This window comes from Lichenostomus cassidix, chromosome 2 (genome assembly GCF_008360975.1).
Source record: "Lichenostomus cassidix isolate B80296 chromosome 2, HeHo_3.0, whole genome shotgun sequence".
Classification (NCBI taxonomy): Eukaryota; Metazoa; Chordata; class Aves; order Passeriformes; family Meliphagidae; genus Lichenostomus; species Lichenostomus cassidix.
Window position 1 is genome coordinate 54,646,721 of NC_139482.1, and position 16,735 is coordinate 54,663,455.

Sequence of the window (16,735 nt, forward strand, 5' to 3'; positions counted from 1 at the left end):
CACTCCAGGAACCTCCTAGACTACCTCCTCTCCACTGTGGTGAGTTCCCAGCAGACATCCCACAAGTTAATGTCTCTCACAAGAACAAGAGCTAGGGATCATGAAATATCAGCCTCTTACAGAATAGTTCATCCACCCCTTCATCCTGGTTGGTTGGGATAACAGACTCCCATCAGGATGTCTGCCTTGTTGGCCTTCCCCCTGATTCTTACTCATAGATACTCAACCTTGTCATCATTATCCTTGAGTTCTATATGGTTGAAACACTCCCTAATGTACAGAGCCACACCATCACCTCTTTTTCCTTGCCTGTCATAGAATCATCAAGATTGGAAGAGGCCTTTAAGATCATCGGCTTCAACCATCAGCCCAGTACTGTCACTGTAACCTGTAAACCGCTAAAAAATATCACCCAGCATCAGATCGAGACAATTCTTCGTTATGCATACTGTGTGCATTGGTGTAGGTGCACTTCAGCTGGGCTGTTGTTTTCACCTCCAAAAGTGGTATGCTGCCCCTAGGCTCCTCTAATGAGCATGGTCTTATTCCGTTCTGCGTTCAAACCTAGTGCTCTGATGAAGCCTGTGTGGAGCTCAAGGAGCTTGATAGCTAATCTTTGTCCCATGAACCATGCAGTACCAGCACACTGGTTTCACTCCCATAATATTTCTGCCCTTCATCATGTGTTTACCACTCAGTTGGGGGTATTGTGGCAATCATGTATTCTCATTTTAGCCAACACATCTGATGAAATCCTGGAATGTTTTTCACATTGATAACTGCTCTTCTAGAGGGAATTTAAATCAGCCATTTTGTGTTTGTCTCAGCAGCATATATAAACGGACTGTTTTCATGGGTAGTAGAGTGAAGCATGGAATGCCTCAAAAGAATCAGTCTATATTTTTTTTCTGTGGTCAGTAGACATGTAGGTAATAGCTTTATTTTGTGGGCAACTTGAAGGTTTAAAATCAATATAAATTCAGGTCTAAAATCAGGTTCCTGTATCTATAGATTTAGGCACATTGATGTCATTGGTTTGTGAAGCTATAAACAGAAAATACTTCCTATAAAAGATAGTGAGATTTGCTTACGGCTCAGTACTTGAAAATTGGATCATATATCCTGCTCTCTAAGTAAGACTCAGGAACTTAGCTTTGGCGGATAACATGTTTATAACCAGATAGCATCAATATCTAAAAAGTAAAGAATTATTAGCATAACAAGCCCCCTTATTGAATTGTTTTTGTGTTACTAGCATGATCTAATTGTTAAATCATCTCTGCACTTACCATAGGGTTTGGTGACAATTAATAGAAGATCAGCGTACAGACTGAAGTATGGTCTTCTTAACCTGGACTATTTTGCTTAACCTAAGTATTCCTGCAGAAGTCCATGACACAGTTTATGAAATTAAAGGAATATACCAAAAGCTAGCTCTGCCACTTTTTAAGGGGTGCTATCTGAACCTTTTGTAGACCAATATGTGAGGAAGTCATTAAATGTCTGATCGAGAGTGAATCACTGTTCTCTTATCTAGTCCATAAAATGACATGTTTTGAAGGGTTATTTTGAGAATTCTGTTTCCCCCCTTCTCTTCAAACATTGACCTTCAGCTGTCACTTTCCCTTTCTGTGAAAGGACGGTCAGAACTCTTACTAGAACAGTGCTGGCAACCTCTCAAAGTCTTGATTGTATATTTTGGCTACAACCTGAATTTCCGTGTGCTTCCCTGAGTTTTGGTAGGTTGGATACTTTGAAATTCTTTTTTCCTCCTTAATTTATTGGAAGACTTCCAGTATCTTCTGTGGGCTAGAAAGGCACAGGAGTTATTTTATTTTTTGTGTCTCCTGTTTTCTTCCCTACTTCCAGAAACATTGATTTGTTTAATTTTAGATAGCCGTTGAAAGACAGTAAAGCAGTTTAGTAAGCCTGGTTTGAAATCCCAGGTCACCTTCCTCAGGGCACAGAGCTCTGACCATTAGACTGAAGCCAGGCTCCTTCTTACTTGTTTTCCCTCCTAGCAGCTTTCAGTAGAGTCCACTACCAGCAAGAAGGAAAAGGAGATTATCTACATGCTCAATAGCCAGCAGCTTTATGCTTAGGATGGCTTAGGACACAGGAACTGGAAATTCATCTGTCTTCTACTTTCTCCTACATTTACCCCTGGCCTTTACCACAAAATTTGGAATTTAGTCCTTATGCCTCCCTTCAAGAGACAATGGACACAGAAGTACTTGCTTTGTGGTCCTGATCTGACTACCTGTGTAGACATATTCCTTTCCTGATCAGCTCTAGATCTCTCATAACTCTGTGCTTGATTGGGTACAGATGTGTATGTTCACTTTTTATAATTGAGTGTATCTGAATGTAGGTTTTTTGACACACACTCTGGAGGACATGGATGCCATCCATCTTTCCTAACGCCTTAGGGATATATATCTGTCACATTACTGGACCTCCCAAGGAGCATAATCTTTTTTACTCAGAAATGTTGCCATGCAGAATTTGAGAAAACCGTGTTTGTCAAGAAAGTTTGGTGACTTGGTGGGAACTGCTCTGGAACAATTTCCCATAGCTGCTGGGATCTGTGCAGCAGTGGAGGGAGTGCCGAGAGGAATTGTGAACCCTGGAAATGCTGGGTTTGGTCTCTGCTTTGCTGTACATCTGGTGTGACAGACTCACTGAGAATGCACTTTACACTAGTTTTGTGTTTGTACAGTAAAGATGTGTCCTAGAAGCATTGAGATTATCCTGTCCCTGTAATTGAGCACACAAACACCAGGAATGGACTCGTGCTTTAACAACACGTGGTGTTGAGTGAGGTACAGTTTTTGGCTGAAAGAAATTGCGGCTCAAGTAGACCATGTAAGGGCACAGTAATAATATGTAAGCAGTGTTCACAAATGCTATGTATGATGCTTTAAAGTGTGTTTGCTTCTTAGTTCTTTAGGAGGAATTTAAACAGCCAGGAGTTAGCCAGCCTGAAAGGTAGAAGTGACAAAAGGCTGGGGAAGGAAAGGGTCAAGTTAGCAGAGAAGAAAATGGAGAAAATAGACTGACTGTGAGAAGGTGGAGGGTGGGAAAAAAAGGGAAAGTGGAGTAGAGTCCTAGTAGACCAGGGAAATAGTGGAAAATACAAAATATTCCAGACATGTCATTAGCCTAGAACTGGGCTGCTGACTTAGTTGTACCTGTGTCCATGGGTCCTAGGAGCCTGTTGGACTGGAAATCCAGTCCAGCCAGCTGCTTTGAGGTGAGAGACCTCCCCCCAAACCTGAACAGGTTCAAAATCCTCCACAGAAGCGAACAGTTCACTCCTACACAGCTACAGATCTCAGAACTCACCACTCTTACTTCTTTCTCTCAACCCAGTGTTGTGTAGAAAGCTGGGTATCTATGACATAAGGAAATACTCCCAATGTATTTCAAAGTAGCTTGCTGTCTACTACATGATATGGTGGAAGAGATACGTGCTCAGTGATTTTAGAAAATGAAGTATTTGTTCATTCTTTCTGAATAGCGCTAACTATAGATTTAGTAAGAAAATGCCAGGATTATTAGATAGTTACTTAAATGTACTTACAATATTTTATACTTCGAAAAGCACAGACAATTTCTTTGATTTCTCTGTTCACTTTGCCAAGATTTCTGCAATGCAAACAGAGAAACTGACAGGCAAGAATTTTTTTTACACATTATTCTTTCACCTCCAAAGGTTTTCAAGCAGTCTTTCCTGTGTGTAACTACTACAGTGGTTTGAGGATTAATTCTGAGGACCTTTGAAACTATACCTCTGAAATATGCCATGTTTCAGAGGGAAGCCTAGTGCTGGTTCCTGTCTCAGGGTTATTCTTGTCCCTTGGTTGTGGTAGCCTTTATTAAGGAGGACGGGTGAGTTCAGTCCTCATTTCTAAATCCCCAACAAATTTCACTTCTGAGAAAGCAAAAGGTAGGGAAGAAATGGGAAAGAGCAAAGCAAATAGCCTGGATGAGCTGTCCACCTTCCACCATTGTTCTTTTGCAACACAGTACAACCTTACACCATAGTTTGATATATGTTAGTCCAACAACAATTAACTTCATAAAGGTGTACTCTTTTTTGGGGTACTCAGACAGCATCCAGACGGCATAGAAAAAGGAGAATAAGCTGCCTGCTTAGTCAAGAACCTTCCTGGAAAGCAAAGGAGTAGAAGTCTCTATGCCATCTGGGCTTAAGATTCCCGTCTTTTTCCAGTCCTGATACAGCTAGGCAGAGCTCTTAAAAAATTTGCCTTCTCAGTCTCTCCAACCCCATCTGACTGTTACGTGTGTCCTGCACAGATTTTCCCTGTCCTTGCATTTATGATTGAAATGTATTTACTTTGGTAATAAAAGTCATGAAGCCATGACTGTAGAAAGGAACATTCATATTAAAGGAAGAGTTCAGTGGATTGTCAGGTTTCCTAGCTGAACAGTGTTGGCAACACTCATATTGGGTGTTTAAATATTTGGTAAGCTGAAGAGCACTGTGACCCTGAAACAATCAGTCCTCCAACCTGAAATGTCTAGCCTTATGTTTAGAAAGGTATTGGTCTATGGTCTAAACAGCAGGGGAACCATGATCTTGATGGCATCGGGGTTTTTTTGATGCCAGGAGCATGTTCCTGTTGTCTTCTTTCACTCTCTGGTGGCTGCCTCGTTTAGCCATGGCAAACTACTGCAAAGATTTGCATAGGTTCATAGACTTTTCATGTATGTCTCTTCTTCTTACTACTTAAATAGTATGCCCATATGTTGTCCCTTCATAGTTCACAGCTTTATCAATCTGTTACATTTCCTCAGTATTACTGGAGTTCACAAGATTGACATTATTTGAAAGTATCACTGATACATAACAGTCTTTGAAATTTTCTAATGCTTGCAGGAAGGCAAAAATGTTTCCTGCCATACATAAAATCTGGGGAAGGGGTTTGCTCTATGATTTCCTTACTTGCAATCCTTAGGAGTGAAAATAGTTTCATAAATACTTTATTTTCTGATTCATTTTCATGCCCGTAGCTGGGGAAGAGAAAGAAGAATTCCGGAAATATTGTGTGAGCAGTTATTCTTGTCAGATGAGAAGTGAGAATGGATGGAGGAGAACCTCCGAGAGAGTCTGGTTTTGATGAAACTTCTTGTTCAGTTAGAAGAGAATAAAACCAGTTTTGATGTAGATAAGATTTGCCTCATCTTGAATTTCTTTAATACTCACACCATATATCTCTGTATCACAGATTTTGATGTTATGTTTATTTCATCCAAGCATGTTCCTTCTTTGATTTTTGATCTTACTATTTTCTCTGGTTTTCACAGACTGTTTTTGAGAGGAACTGTCAATCTGATGACTGTGCTGCTGATTTGAAACTTCAGGGCAAATTATTGCTATCCAGGTGAGTAGGTGAACTTTTTTTTTCTTTCTTGCACCCTAGTCTGCCATTTATTCTATGTAGAATGGCATTGAAAAATCAAAATACAAACACAGATATTTTAAATCCAGACTAGAAGGATGGGGACAGTGATGTCACCTGTAGTGGAAGAGGTCTTGAGATGTACACAGAATCTGAACTCCTGTGATGGTGGGCTCTGGTCACATAAAGTGCAAGATATCTTCACCTTAACAGTCACACTGGACAAAAATAGAGAAAAGAAATAGCATAGCAGAGAGGAACAAAGAAAGTGAAGATGCATGCTCAAATCATGTACCAGTGTGGAACACATAATTCTTCAAAGAGAATAAAATACTGTTCATGACATGGTAGGAGTAAAACTGCCTGCAGAAAAGCAGTTTGTTCTGTCACATGTAAGGTTAAAAAAACCCCTCTGAACATGGCAAATTATCTTCAGACTATTGTTTTCTGTTTCTCAACTTGTAATTTTGCAAACTCTGCTGAAATATTGCTCTCCTGTTAAATTCTTCTTGTTGCAACTTGGTGATGAGTGTCTGATTTCACTTTCTTCTGGGATAATAAAACTCATCAAATAGACCAGAGGTGAAGCTTATGTTCTGTCTCTTGTGACTAGGAAAATTCCTATTGTTTTGCTTGGATGCGTATTCAATTTGGGGACAAAACAAGCTAAAGGTGAACTTCACATAACTTCTGTTCCTTTTTTTTTTTCCCTTCATTATTTTTAGAGATGGAAATGTGATGTGAGTTATTTAATTGTGTGCCAGAGATTTTGCTATTTGATGGAGAATCTGTGAAGTGCTTTGCTTTCAGGTCAGGAAAGAGAGTGGAAGACAAAAAAAAAAAAGCCCAAATAAAAAACCCCAAATAAAACAAGAAAAAAGGAAGAAGTAATAGTCACAGACATGTTTAATATAAGCCTACAGCATGTTGTAACAGTATTTGGAGACAAAACTGAACTGGAGTCAAGTCTGAGATGTTATGGACTTCTCCAGATACAACTGAAGTCCACATGAATGTTTTGGGGGATTAGCTGGGAGCAGGGTTCGGCCTCAGGCTACAGAGTCCAAGCTTTGACTGCAGTTAGTCTGGGTATTTGACCTTTTTCTCAGTCTTTGTGGTGAGCAAAATCCGTTGAGATCTAGATATGTGTCTGTGTGGATTAGAGAAGCTAGTGAAGGATTTTGTCCCATAGTTGAGGAATAAATAGCAAGGGATAGATCCTAAAACTTGTCAGTGAGTGTATAGTAATCACAGCATGAGATTGGACCATTAGGCTGTTTATTTTTACGGCTGTTATTTATGTTATCTTGGCAACTTGAAAGTCACAGCTGTCATAGGAGCTTAGGATATTCAAATACAGTTTCTACATTTGTATAGCAACATGTTCAGCGAATGCTCTCAAATTTTCTTTACCCAGTGACAACCTGAACCTTTTTGAAATAAACAGGATGTTGTCAAATCCCTCTGCACAGTATGGGCTTTCTTTAGCTAAAGGGCTCTGTAAGTTCAGTTATTAAGAAATAGAGCACAATGAGTATCTCTTAGGAAAACAGATTCTTCTTGTTACTGTGTGTAAAATTACCAAGAAACATGCTATGCATTCTGATTTTAAACAAGTGCTGTCTTGAATTTTTCCAGCCCCATGTGTTTTATGCAAAATAATTCCATCTATCACAAATTTTCCACATTATTCCTGATTATGGTAAATCTGTGTATAAAGCAGGTTTGGTTTTTTGGTTTTTTTTTGTGAAAGAGCAAAAAAGGTGACTCATTTATTATTATCTGCACGAAACATTTGACTTCATTGTTAGCAAGGTTATGTCAGTGCCTTTGTCTGAATAATCACCTCTGACTAAATTTGGTGGACTTATTCTTGGAAAAAATGCAACTAATGCCGCACAGATACACTGGATTGAAATAAACAGGATGTTTATGGGAAGGCAGTGGTAAGTGCTGTCTCTCAGGTCTGCTGCAGCTCTTTGAAAATGTCACTGGACCTGTGGATAGGATGCTTTGGTTAAGACTGTCTACCTTAGCTTGCAAAAGACTTTTCTTATGATTTCTCACCAAGAAAGTAAGTTGCCCAGATCTGAGAGGAGTGATGCCCTGAGTATCACTACTTAATTAAAAGGTAGTCAACTGAGAACAGATGTAAATAGTTGGTTTGGCGGTAGAGAAAGCTGTGCAAGTGCTAGTGGTATTCACCACATTCACAAATAATATGGGAAATAATCTGCTACAATTGAATAGCAAGATGATAAAGTTTGCTAATCATACTAAACTATTCAGAGCAATGAAAAAAACAAGTAAGGAGGTATGCTTTCATGAAGTGTCTGATTAATCTGTGGGTATTTTACTGTTTGGGATACTGTAAGTGCTGAGAGTGTATATAGTAGTGAAATGGCAAATATGAATTCTGGAAGCTGCAGAAATATATCAGCAAATTGCCACTCTGTACTTGCCTTGTTCTTCCACAGTCCTCTTGCTTTTAGATATAGTTGGACACAGGGCTCTCTGCTACATGAACTGGCTGTCCTTACACACTTTTCTTGAACAGTAGCATGTTAGAACCAAAAGCTGTTCAGAGAGCTATATATGGAAAGATATAGTTTTGTTCATCACTATATATGCTTTCAAATATGTGCTGGTTAGAGCATATTTGTGCATAGGAAGTGTCCCGGGTTAATGATAAGATTCTCTCTCCTCCGAGAGCGAAGGGCCCCGACACCCCCTCCCCCACCCACAACAGAACCTCTTAGATGGAAGTGAAGAAAAAACTATTTATTTGACAAAACCACGCAGTGTGCCCTGCAAGGCACAGGGGAAGGGGAAAACCAAAGTGAAAAGGAGTTATTCAACCTGATTAAAAAGTCCTTTTCTCAGACGCAGCCCCTCTCCTCTTTGCTCCCCTCCGGGGCCGGGTGGAGCTCCCTGGAGAGCTCTGCTGTCCTCTAGCCCTCCTGGGTCTCCGGGTGGCAAAGCAGATCGAAGAGAAGGGGTCCAAACGAGGGAAAAGAAAAAATTGGGAAAAAAAAAAACGGGAACAGAGCTCACTCCGACCCCCGTCCAGCACGCAGTCTCTGCCGGGCGACGAATCCTCCCCCGGAGCGAGGCTTGGGGAAAATGTTTTCAAAACAACCCGCGTTTCTCTCTTCGGCTGGGTGTAGTTAAAGAGACAGGACCACACATTTTTACACATTTTTTCTTTCTTGGGCATATAAGCCAACGATAGGGGATAAAAGATTATCATAACATCAATCCAAGACAGGAAGTTAGCTCAGATTACATTACGCTGGGTACGCTGTTGTTTCTGTACCATAATAAAGAGTGGTGTTTGATGTGTGTCTTCCCCCACCTCCAATTACCCTGCCCTCTCCACCTCTTATTTACTACTCAAATGCATTAATTTTTTACATTAAAGTATAGGAAATATGGAAAAGGTAAGATTCGGTGCCATATTCCTGAATTGTAATAGATATAGGATCTGAAGCACTAGAGACAGCATCCCTGTGCCAAAAAGGTGCTGGCAGCAAGTAGTTCCATGGCCTTGGCCCTGGGCTCACCACAGTAAGCACTTTTTTCATATGGGACATTCAGTTCCTTCCTAAGGGGAAACGCTGGAACACTGTCATTCAGTCTTCATCAAGAGCAATATTGTTATGGTACTGCTCTTAAACTCTGCTCTGCTGACGCAGAGCCTTGGTTGATCACTCCTTGAATTTTCAATTATGTTTTTCCTATCATCTCATGATATGTACTACTCAGGGCACACTGCAGTCTCTGCTTGAGAACTAGATTGAGAAATACAGAAAAAGAGCCTAAGCGCTAGTTTTCCATAGCTGGTTTAATGTACCTCAGATAGGCTCTGGTCATCAGTTGTGTGAGGTCTCTTTGTGCCTTTGCTAGCATAAACTTCAGTGTGAGAAAGGGAAAGCAGAAGTTCAGTTAAGGAAGAATAAGCCATGGTATCTTGAGCATTTGGCCCAGTCCTTAGTCTAAATTGGCTATGAATTTTCCAGAGAGAATTCCAATGCAATTCTTTTGAATGCACATGCGATGAGTGGACAGTGTAAGCAAGTGTAAAATCCAATAGCTTTGCTCCCTGTGGGGTTGTTTAAAATTTTTATTGAGTTTCTATTTATTTATGAGGCTGCTACCTTTCAGTTTTGCCCTGAGATATTAAATGAATGCCCAGATCAACTGAGGATTTCAGCGTTTCAATGGCCAATGTGGTTTAAGTATTTGCAGAACTCCTGAAGTTTAACTAACCCCAAAGCCTGCAATAAAGAAAAAACCAACAGAAGAAAGGTATTCAGGGTTAATGTAGAGAATCTGTGGAGACAAAATTAATATTTAAGTATCCTAGTCTTATAAATTAGGTCTCAAAAAGCCAATCAGAGACGTGGATCTAATTTAAAAAAATTATTAATTAAAAAGCAAACAGGTATCAGCCAAACAGCGCTGGGCGGCCGGGTGAGTCTCCTGCTGCACCCACGGCACTGCACTCCCAAGGATACATACAGCTGCTTTTATACAGTTTATATTTCTTGGTTGTTTGTGATTGGCCGTTGAGATGTCCGGGTCTGCGCAGTCTGCGTTGTGCTGTTGCTAGGTGACTCCTTATTGCCAGGGCTGAATGCTTGCAGGCATAACAGTTATGAAAAGGCTAGATGTGCTCTTAGCTTCATGCAAAGAGAACTATCCCAACAAACCAAAAAAGAACTTCCTCAGGGAGAACCATCCCAAGTTAAAAAGCCCCCTGCTCTCCCCAACGATTCATGAACTATACTTCATGTAATTCATCACAATCCCCCCCTCTCTTTATATCCATTTAGTTCACTGAATCGTTTCAGGGCATCACTGCTGAGGGCTAAGCTTTCATCATCACTGTGATTATCAACTGAAATAGTTTTATATTGTGTTCTGATGGGCAACAAATGCACCACTTCTAAACGGCTTTTGACAACTTCACTTAAGCGATTAAAGATGCAAGGACTAAATGTTAGGATTAAAATTAGCATAACTAAGGGTCTAGTGATGGTAGATAACAAAGTGGTTAGCCAGGGGGAAGACTGAAACCAGTTCTCATACCATGGTCGTGCGGTTTCTCTTTCTCTCTTCCGCTTTTCTAGTCTTTTTCGCAGTTCTGACATTGCATCTCGGACTACCCCAGTATGGTCAGCATACACACAACATTCTTCATTAAGTGCTACACACAATCCACCCTCATGGGCTTCTATTCTATTCCAGACCCCTTCTATTTTGTAATGCCATTTCAGACAGGGATCTCAGGGAGGTCTCTAAAGCAGTGATGGAATTTTCAATTTTTGCAAGGTCTTCATCAACCGCTGTTTTCAGTGCAGAAAACTCTCTCCCTTGTTGTACAAGGGAAGCTATCCCGGTGCCAGCCCCAGTAGCTCTTAATGCTAATAAAGTGGCAATAGTTATAGCTGTAATTGGCTCTCTTTCTGTCAGGTGGTGTTCGGGCACCGTGTTGTGAGCTATCACATACTCACCAGGGCGGTAAGTAATTCGAGGAACAATCATGACCTGAATGCAATAATCAGTGGTATTAAAGCCCTTTAAGGGTAGGCATGGGGTAACTCCAATGCTAGCACAAACCCAGTGCGTATTATCAACAGGCAGGAGCCATGTGGCGGCCTCTCCATCAGCGCTTGGGTTAACCATGGTTTCATTACACAGGCTTTGCTTTTCGGGTGGCACCTGTCCGATACAGGCACCAACTCCAGTTATTTGTGCAAGGGTAATTCCAGTTCTCGAATCAGTTCCCCACTTACATTGGGTTGGGTTACTGTCATTACTTCTGATTGCCTTTCCATTAATGGCAATAGCTTCGTAAAAAGGTGGTCTGGAATCATAGCAAAGCCAACAATGTTTTGTTAAGTTAGGGTTAGTAGCGTTCAGAGCATAATAACTTTTTTCTGCTAGTTCTCACAAATCATTTGGGTCTCTTGGCATTTGTTGGGGTGTGTTTTGTAAGTTGTTTGTGATGTTAGTACTGTTCTTCTGGTTATGGGATGGTAAGTTTTGTTGGTTAATTACCGGGTTTGGACTTATAGGTTGTGGGTCACTGGGAACTGGTTTTTATTTTATAAAAATAAGACCACCTCTGTCAGTTCCTGATTTCCAGTACCTTATACCCCAGGTCTTGCCTACTAGCCATGCAGAATCTTGGGGCTGGGTTATGTTTATGTATAACCACTTACAGGTTACTTTGGGTCCTACTCTCCTCCTTCCAAACTGGCTATTATAGTTAGGTGGATTACAACCGTGAGGTCCCTACCCAACTTTAATATGCTTGTCTCCATCTGGGAGCCAGGGGTAAGCTATGGTTTCGCATCCTTAATAAGCACAGTAATAAGTATTTGGGTAGTTACAATATCCCTTTCCGGGGTTTGAACTGGGGCAAAAATACCAACCCTTGCCTTCAAGCATGCAGGGTTCTATAGGAGCCAAAGTACAAAGGGATGCATTAAAACTAATTTGTCCCGGTCCGAGTTGGGTTTGGATTAGGGTTTGACTGTCTCATTGTTTTAACGTCCAGTGGAAGGGTTGATGTGGATGTGCTGCTGCTGAGTCACCATGAGTTACAGAACAAGCTATTACCATCAACACATAATATATTTGCAAGGTTCGAGTGGGGGATCTCATTGCTTTTGATGTTTCAGGTAAGGTCAAATTGTTCTCCAATTTAGACGGCAAGCACCCCAGTTCACTCCGCTCTATGGAAAGGGAGCTCAGAGTCATACTCCCAAGTTTTGCCTCCATTCCCGATTCCCCTCTGCCTCGCCTGTCAATCAGGTTGCCTCCGGCCACAGGGATATCCATCTTCACGGCAGCAAGGGAATTTCCTCTCGGGGGACCTGTAAATTTCCACCTGCTGTTTCCAGCGGATTTTATAACTAGTCCAGTTTTTATGTTTGACTGCTTCCCCCGTGGGAGGTAGGTATGCAAGTTCGACTCTGCATTCGCTCTCAGTAAGTTCGGCCACCAGGGGCATGTGCTCATTGGAGTGGTAACAGTACAAATCGGGGTGGATGCCATGGGCAAAGACTTCCCACCATTCTTTGGATCCTTGTTCCAGCCTGCCCATGTTAACTGCCAATCGCAACATTTGCATAGTTTTAGCCCTCTCAGCTTTATAGCAAGGGTGGTAAATCCCCGATGGGGCTTGCCCCTGTATGCAATGGATCCACCACTTCTCCTTGCACACTTTACAAATAAAACACACAAAAGGATAACAAGCACAACCAATATTGCTGCATTTAACCACATAGTCCCAAACGTAATAGCCAAAATTGTAATCTGGTCCATAACTAAAATCAGGTTCTTTCAAGCAAATGTTAACAGGATTCATGCGGGTTGTGGTAAACTTATCGTCTCTTAAGTCTTAGCTTCAAGTCTTCTGGCTGCTGTGATGGGATAATTTGCCACGTCGGGTCTCAAGTGAGTTTCTTCACAGGGCTAGCGTGAGTCCACCCTCTTTCAGCAGTTCGCACGGCAGATTCTGTAGTAAGCAACACGACATAAGGTTTCTCCCATTGAGGGGTTAGTGTGGTTTCTTTCCAAGATTTTATTAATACTTCATCTCCCACCCGAAATTTGTGTATTGGCATCCACAGGGGAGGCCGTTGAACTACCAGTCTTTTTTGACGAAGTTTTTCCCTTTGATTAAATAGCTGGGTAATGTAAGCCTGCAAGTGGGTATCAGATATTTTAGGGTGATCCGCAGGGATTTCTACATCAAAAGGCATTCCATACAACATTTCAAATGGTGATACTCCGATGTCTGTGCGGGGTTGTGTTCTAATGTTTAGCAAAGCTAGTGGTAAGCACTTTATCCAGCTCATTTTTGTTTCTAGCATTAACTTGGTTAATTGCTTTTTTATTTCTCCATTCATGCGTTCTACCCTTCCCGAGCTTTGTGGATGCCAAGGTGTGTGGTGTTCCCAATGAATTCTTAATGCATCAGCAACTAGTTTGGCCACTTTAGAAATAAAATGTGGTCCTCTGTCAGAGTCTATTACTTTAATAAGCCCATATCTGGGAATAATTTGTTCTAACAGCATCTTTGTGACAGTTTGTGCTGTAGTTTTTGTTGTGGGAGTGGCTTCTACAAAATGAGTGAGGTGGTCTACTACAACAAGTAAATGCTTATATCGCCCTACCTGGGGCAGATCAGTGAAATCAATTTGTATATGTGAAAATGGGCGGTGTGCCAATTCTCTCCCTCCCGGGATTTGTTCTCGCAAATGCTGTTTATTTACCTTTTGGCATGTTATACATCCCATAGTTACTTGTTTAGCCAGGTTATACTCTCTTATACACATGTACTTATTGGCAAAGTGATTCACTAAAGCTTGTATTCCCCAATGTGTCTTTTCATGCAATCTTCTCAATACTCGGAGTGCCATTCCCTTGGGTAAAATTTCTCTTCCATCAGTCAATATCCATTTCCCTTCTTGATTTTCAGTTGCTCCTGTCTGTTTCAGCTTTTCTTTTTCCCTAACGGTAAAGGTTAATACTTTTGGCACAGCATATTCTATATACGAACAGGTTGGATTAAAGGTAAGTTTTTCATGGCTTTCCGTATCAGTATTACATGCATAGCAGTAATCTTTATAGGGGTTAAAGCAGCTGCATATAAAGGCATAGGGGCCTAGGTCTTTCTCACAAATGTAACAGGGATATCTTTCAGGATCTTCCCCACAGGTCTCACAATCTAAATGAGGATGTCTCCAGGGGTTGCCTGTCTTGCCTGTAACCTTGAGGTTTAGCAAGGCTGCCCGTTTGGCTTCTTGATCTGCTAAGTTATTGCCTCGGATGATTCTACTTAGGCCTTTTTGGTGTCCCTTAATATGTACCACCGCTAATCATTCTGGTTTCTTGATTGCTTTTAAAATGTCTTTGATCAGCTGTTCATGGATTAGTCCCTTTCCCTGGGACGTTATTAGACCCCTTTCTTCCCATATTTTTCTAAATGTATGCACTACCCCAAATGCATATTTAGAATCCGTATAAATTGTCCCCTTATTAGAGCCCAGAATCTTAAGTGCTTGTAGCAATGCATATAATTCGCAGGCTTGCGCAGACCAAACAGGGTTTAAGGGTCCTGACTGAAGTACCTCAGAATTTTCACCAATAACTGCATACTTGGACTTTCTCTTTCCCTCCACAACCCTCGAGGAGCCATTTATGTATAACATAATACCCTCTTCAAGTTCTTCCTCTTCAAGATCGGGTCTAATTTTTGCTTGTTCTTCTATGGTATGTAAGCAATTGTGTGACAATGGTTCTGTGGAGGGGGTTCCATATAGGAACTGTGCAGGATTTTGGAGTGACGTAGTTTCTAGAGTCAATTTAGGTGATGCTATCAATATCCCCTCATATTTTAATAGTCTAGCATCAGTAATCCATTTCTCGGCTTTTTGGGCTAAGATCCCCCTTATATCATGTGGTGAAATCACCCGAATTTCACTCCCAAAAGTGATTTTTATTGTTTCTCCTACCATCAGAGCAGCTGCTGCTACTGCTTGCAGACACGTAGGCCAACCTTTGCTAACTGGGTCTAATAGTTTGGATAGGTAAGCCACAGGTCTTCTGCTCCCAGCCCAGTCCTGGGTAAGTATCCCATATGCCGTTCCCTCATCTATATTCACGAAGAGGCAAAAAGGTCTAGTTAAATCTGGAAGGCTCAGCACAGGAGCATTGATTAATTCTTGTTTTAAACTTTGGAAAGCTTTATCATCTTGCTTTGTCCATTTCAGCAGCCCATCATGAGTCAATTTTTCGTATAAAAATTTTACCTTTTGGCTATAGCTCAAAATCCACTGTCTACAATATCCAAACAATCTTAATAATTGTCTGATTTGCCTTTTAGTCTTTGGAGGGGGCATATCTAATATACCCTGGACTCTGCTGGGGTCCAGTTTCTTGGTTCCATTTACCAATCGGTGTCTTAAGTACTTTACTTCTGGTTCAGTAAATTGTAATTTAGATTTAGATACCTTCAACCCTTGAGAGCCCAAAAAATTTAATAGTTTAATACTTTCTTGCCGGACATCTTCTTCTTGCTGTTCGGCTATGAGGAGGTCATCTACATATTGGATTAACTTTACAGCAGGCCCCGGTTGATAGTTTTGTAAGATTTTACTTAGTGCTTGACCAAATAAATTGGGGGACTCTGTAAATCCTTGAGGTAGCACAGTCCACCGGAGTTGTTGTTTAATATGTGTTTCTGGGACATCCCACTCAAAAGCAAAGTAATCTCTACAGGTTACATCAAGTGGACAGGCCCAAAAGGCATCTTTTAAATCTATTACACTGTACCATACATCATGTGGTTTCAGCTGGCTTAGGGTGGTATAAGGGTTAGCTACTACTGGGAACCGTTCAATGGTCTTTTTGTTTATCTCCCTCAAATCATGGACCAGTCTATCACTCCCATCTGGTTTCTTAACTGGTAGAATTGGGGTATTATAGGGAGACATGCATGGTTCTAGGATACTTTGTTCTAATAGCCGTTTTATTTCCAGTTGCAATCTTCTCTTGCCTTCCTCAGAAATGGGATATTGCTTTACTCTGACTGGCACCTCCGGGTCTTTTAGGGTAACTGTAAATGGTTCAATATTAAGTTTACCCACAGTGTCAGGGGTATACCATACTCGTGGGTCAATTTGTTGCTCATCTTGAGTGGACAGGGAGTATAATTTGATTTGTAATTCATCCTTCTTTACCTGGAGTTCAATACCCAATTCGATCATTAAATCTCGTCCTAGTAAATTAAACTCAGCCTCTGGTAATAGCAATAATGATCCCACCCCCAATTTAGATGATGTCTCCAACACTACATCCCTTATAATAGGTACTCCAAAAGGTTCCCCCTTAGCCCCAATTACTTGTATTGTGTCTTCAGAAATTTTACAACCATGTGGCAAGGATTGAATGGTTGATTGTTCTGCCCCTGAGTCCACGAGGAACTCAAACTCTTGCCTCTGGGGTCCTACCTGGATCTTTATCAAGGGCTCAATGATCTTATGTGACCCCAGCAAATAGAGCCCCTGACACCCCTAATCTTCAGCAAACATTTTCTCATCTGCTATTCTTTTTCTGCAATTCCTTCTCAAATGTCCTGGCTTTTGACAATAGAAACACACTACTTTACTCATGTCTTTTCCCTCCCCCTTCCGTGGAGGGTAAGCCCGCCTCTCAGGCCGGGGGCTTCCGGGCGGTGGGGGCTTGTTTCCCCTGTCTCCCCGTCTTTCCCCACACTGTTCATTACGAGCCAC

General features: G+C 41.2%; 1 protein-coding gene across 7 annotated transcripts in view; it reads left to right on the plus strand.

Moving 5' to 3' along the window:
- The window catches only part of ITGA9 (integrin subunit alpha 9), a 277,433-nt gene that overhangs the window by 139,674 nt on the left and 121,024 nt on the right, over window positions 1-16,735 (plus strand). For all 7 annotated transcript variants that reach the window (XR_014849888.1, XM_085051665.1, XM_085051662.1 and 4 more), the window contains one exon: window positions 5,332-5,408. Coding sequence is in view for 6 of the 7 variants with exons in the window: in XM_085051665.1 (XP_084907791.1) it covers window positions 5,332-5,408 (77 nt within the window). In the remaining variant the exon portion in view is untranslated. The remainder of the gene's footprint in view (window positions 1-5,331; window positions 5,409-16,735) is intronic.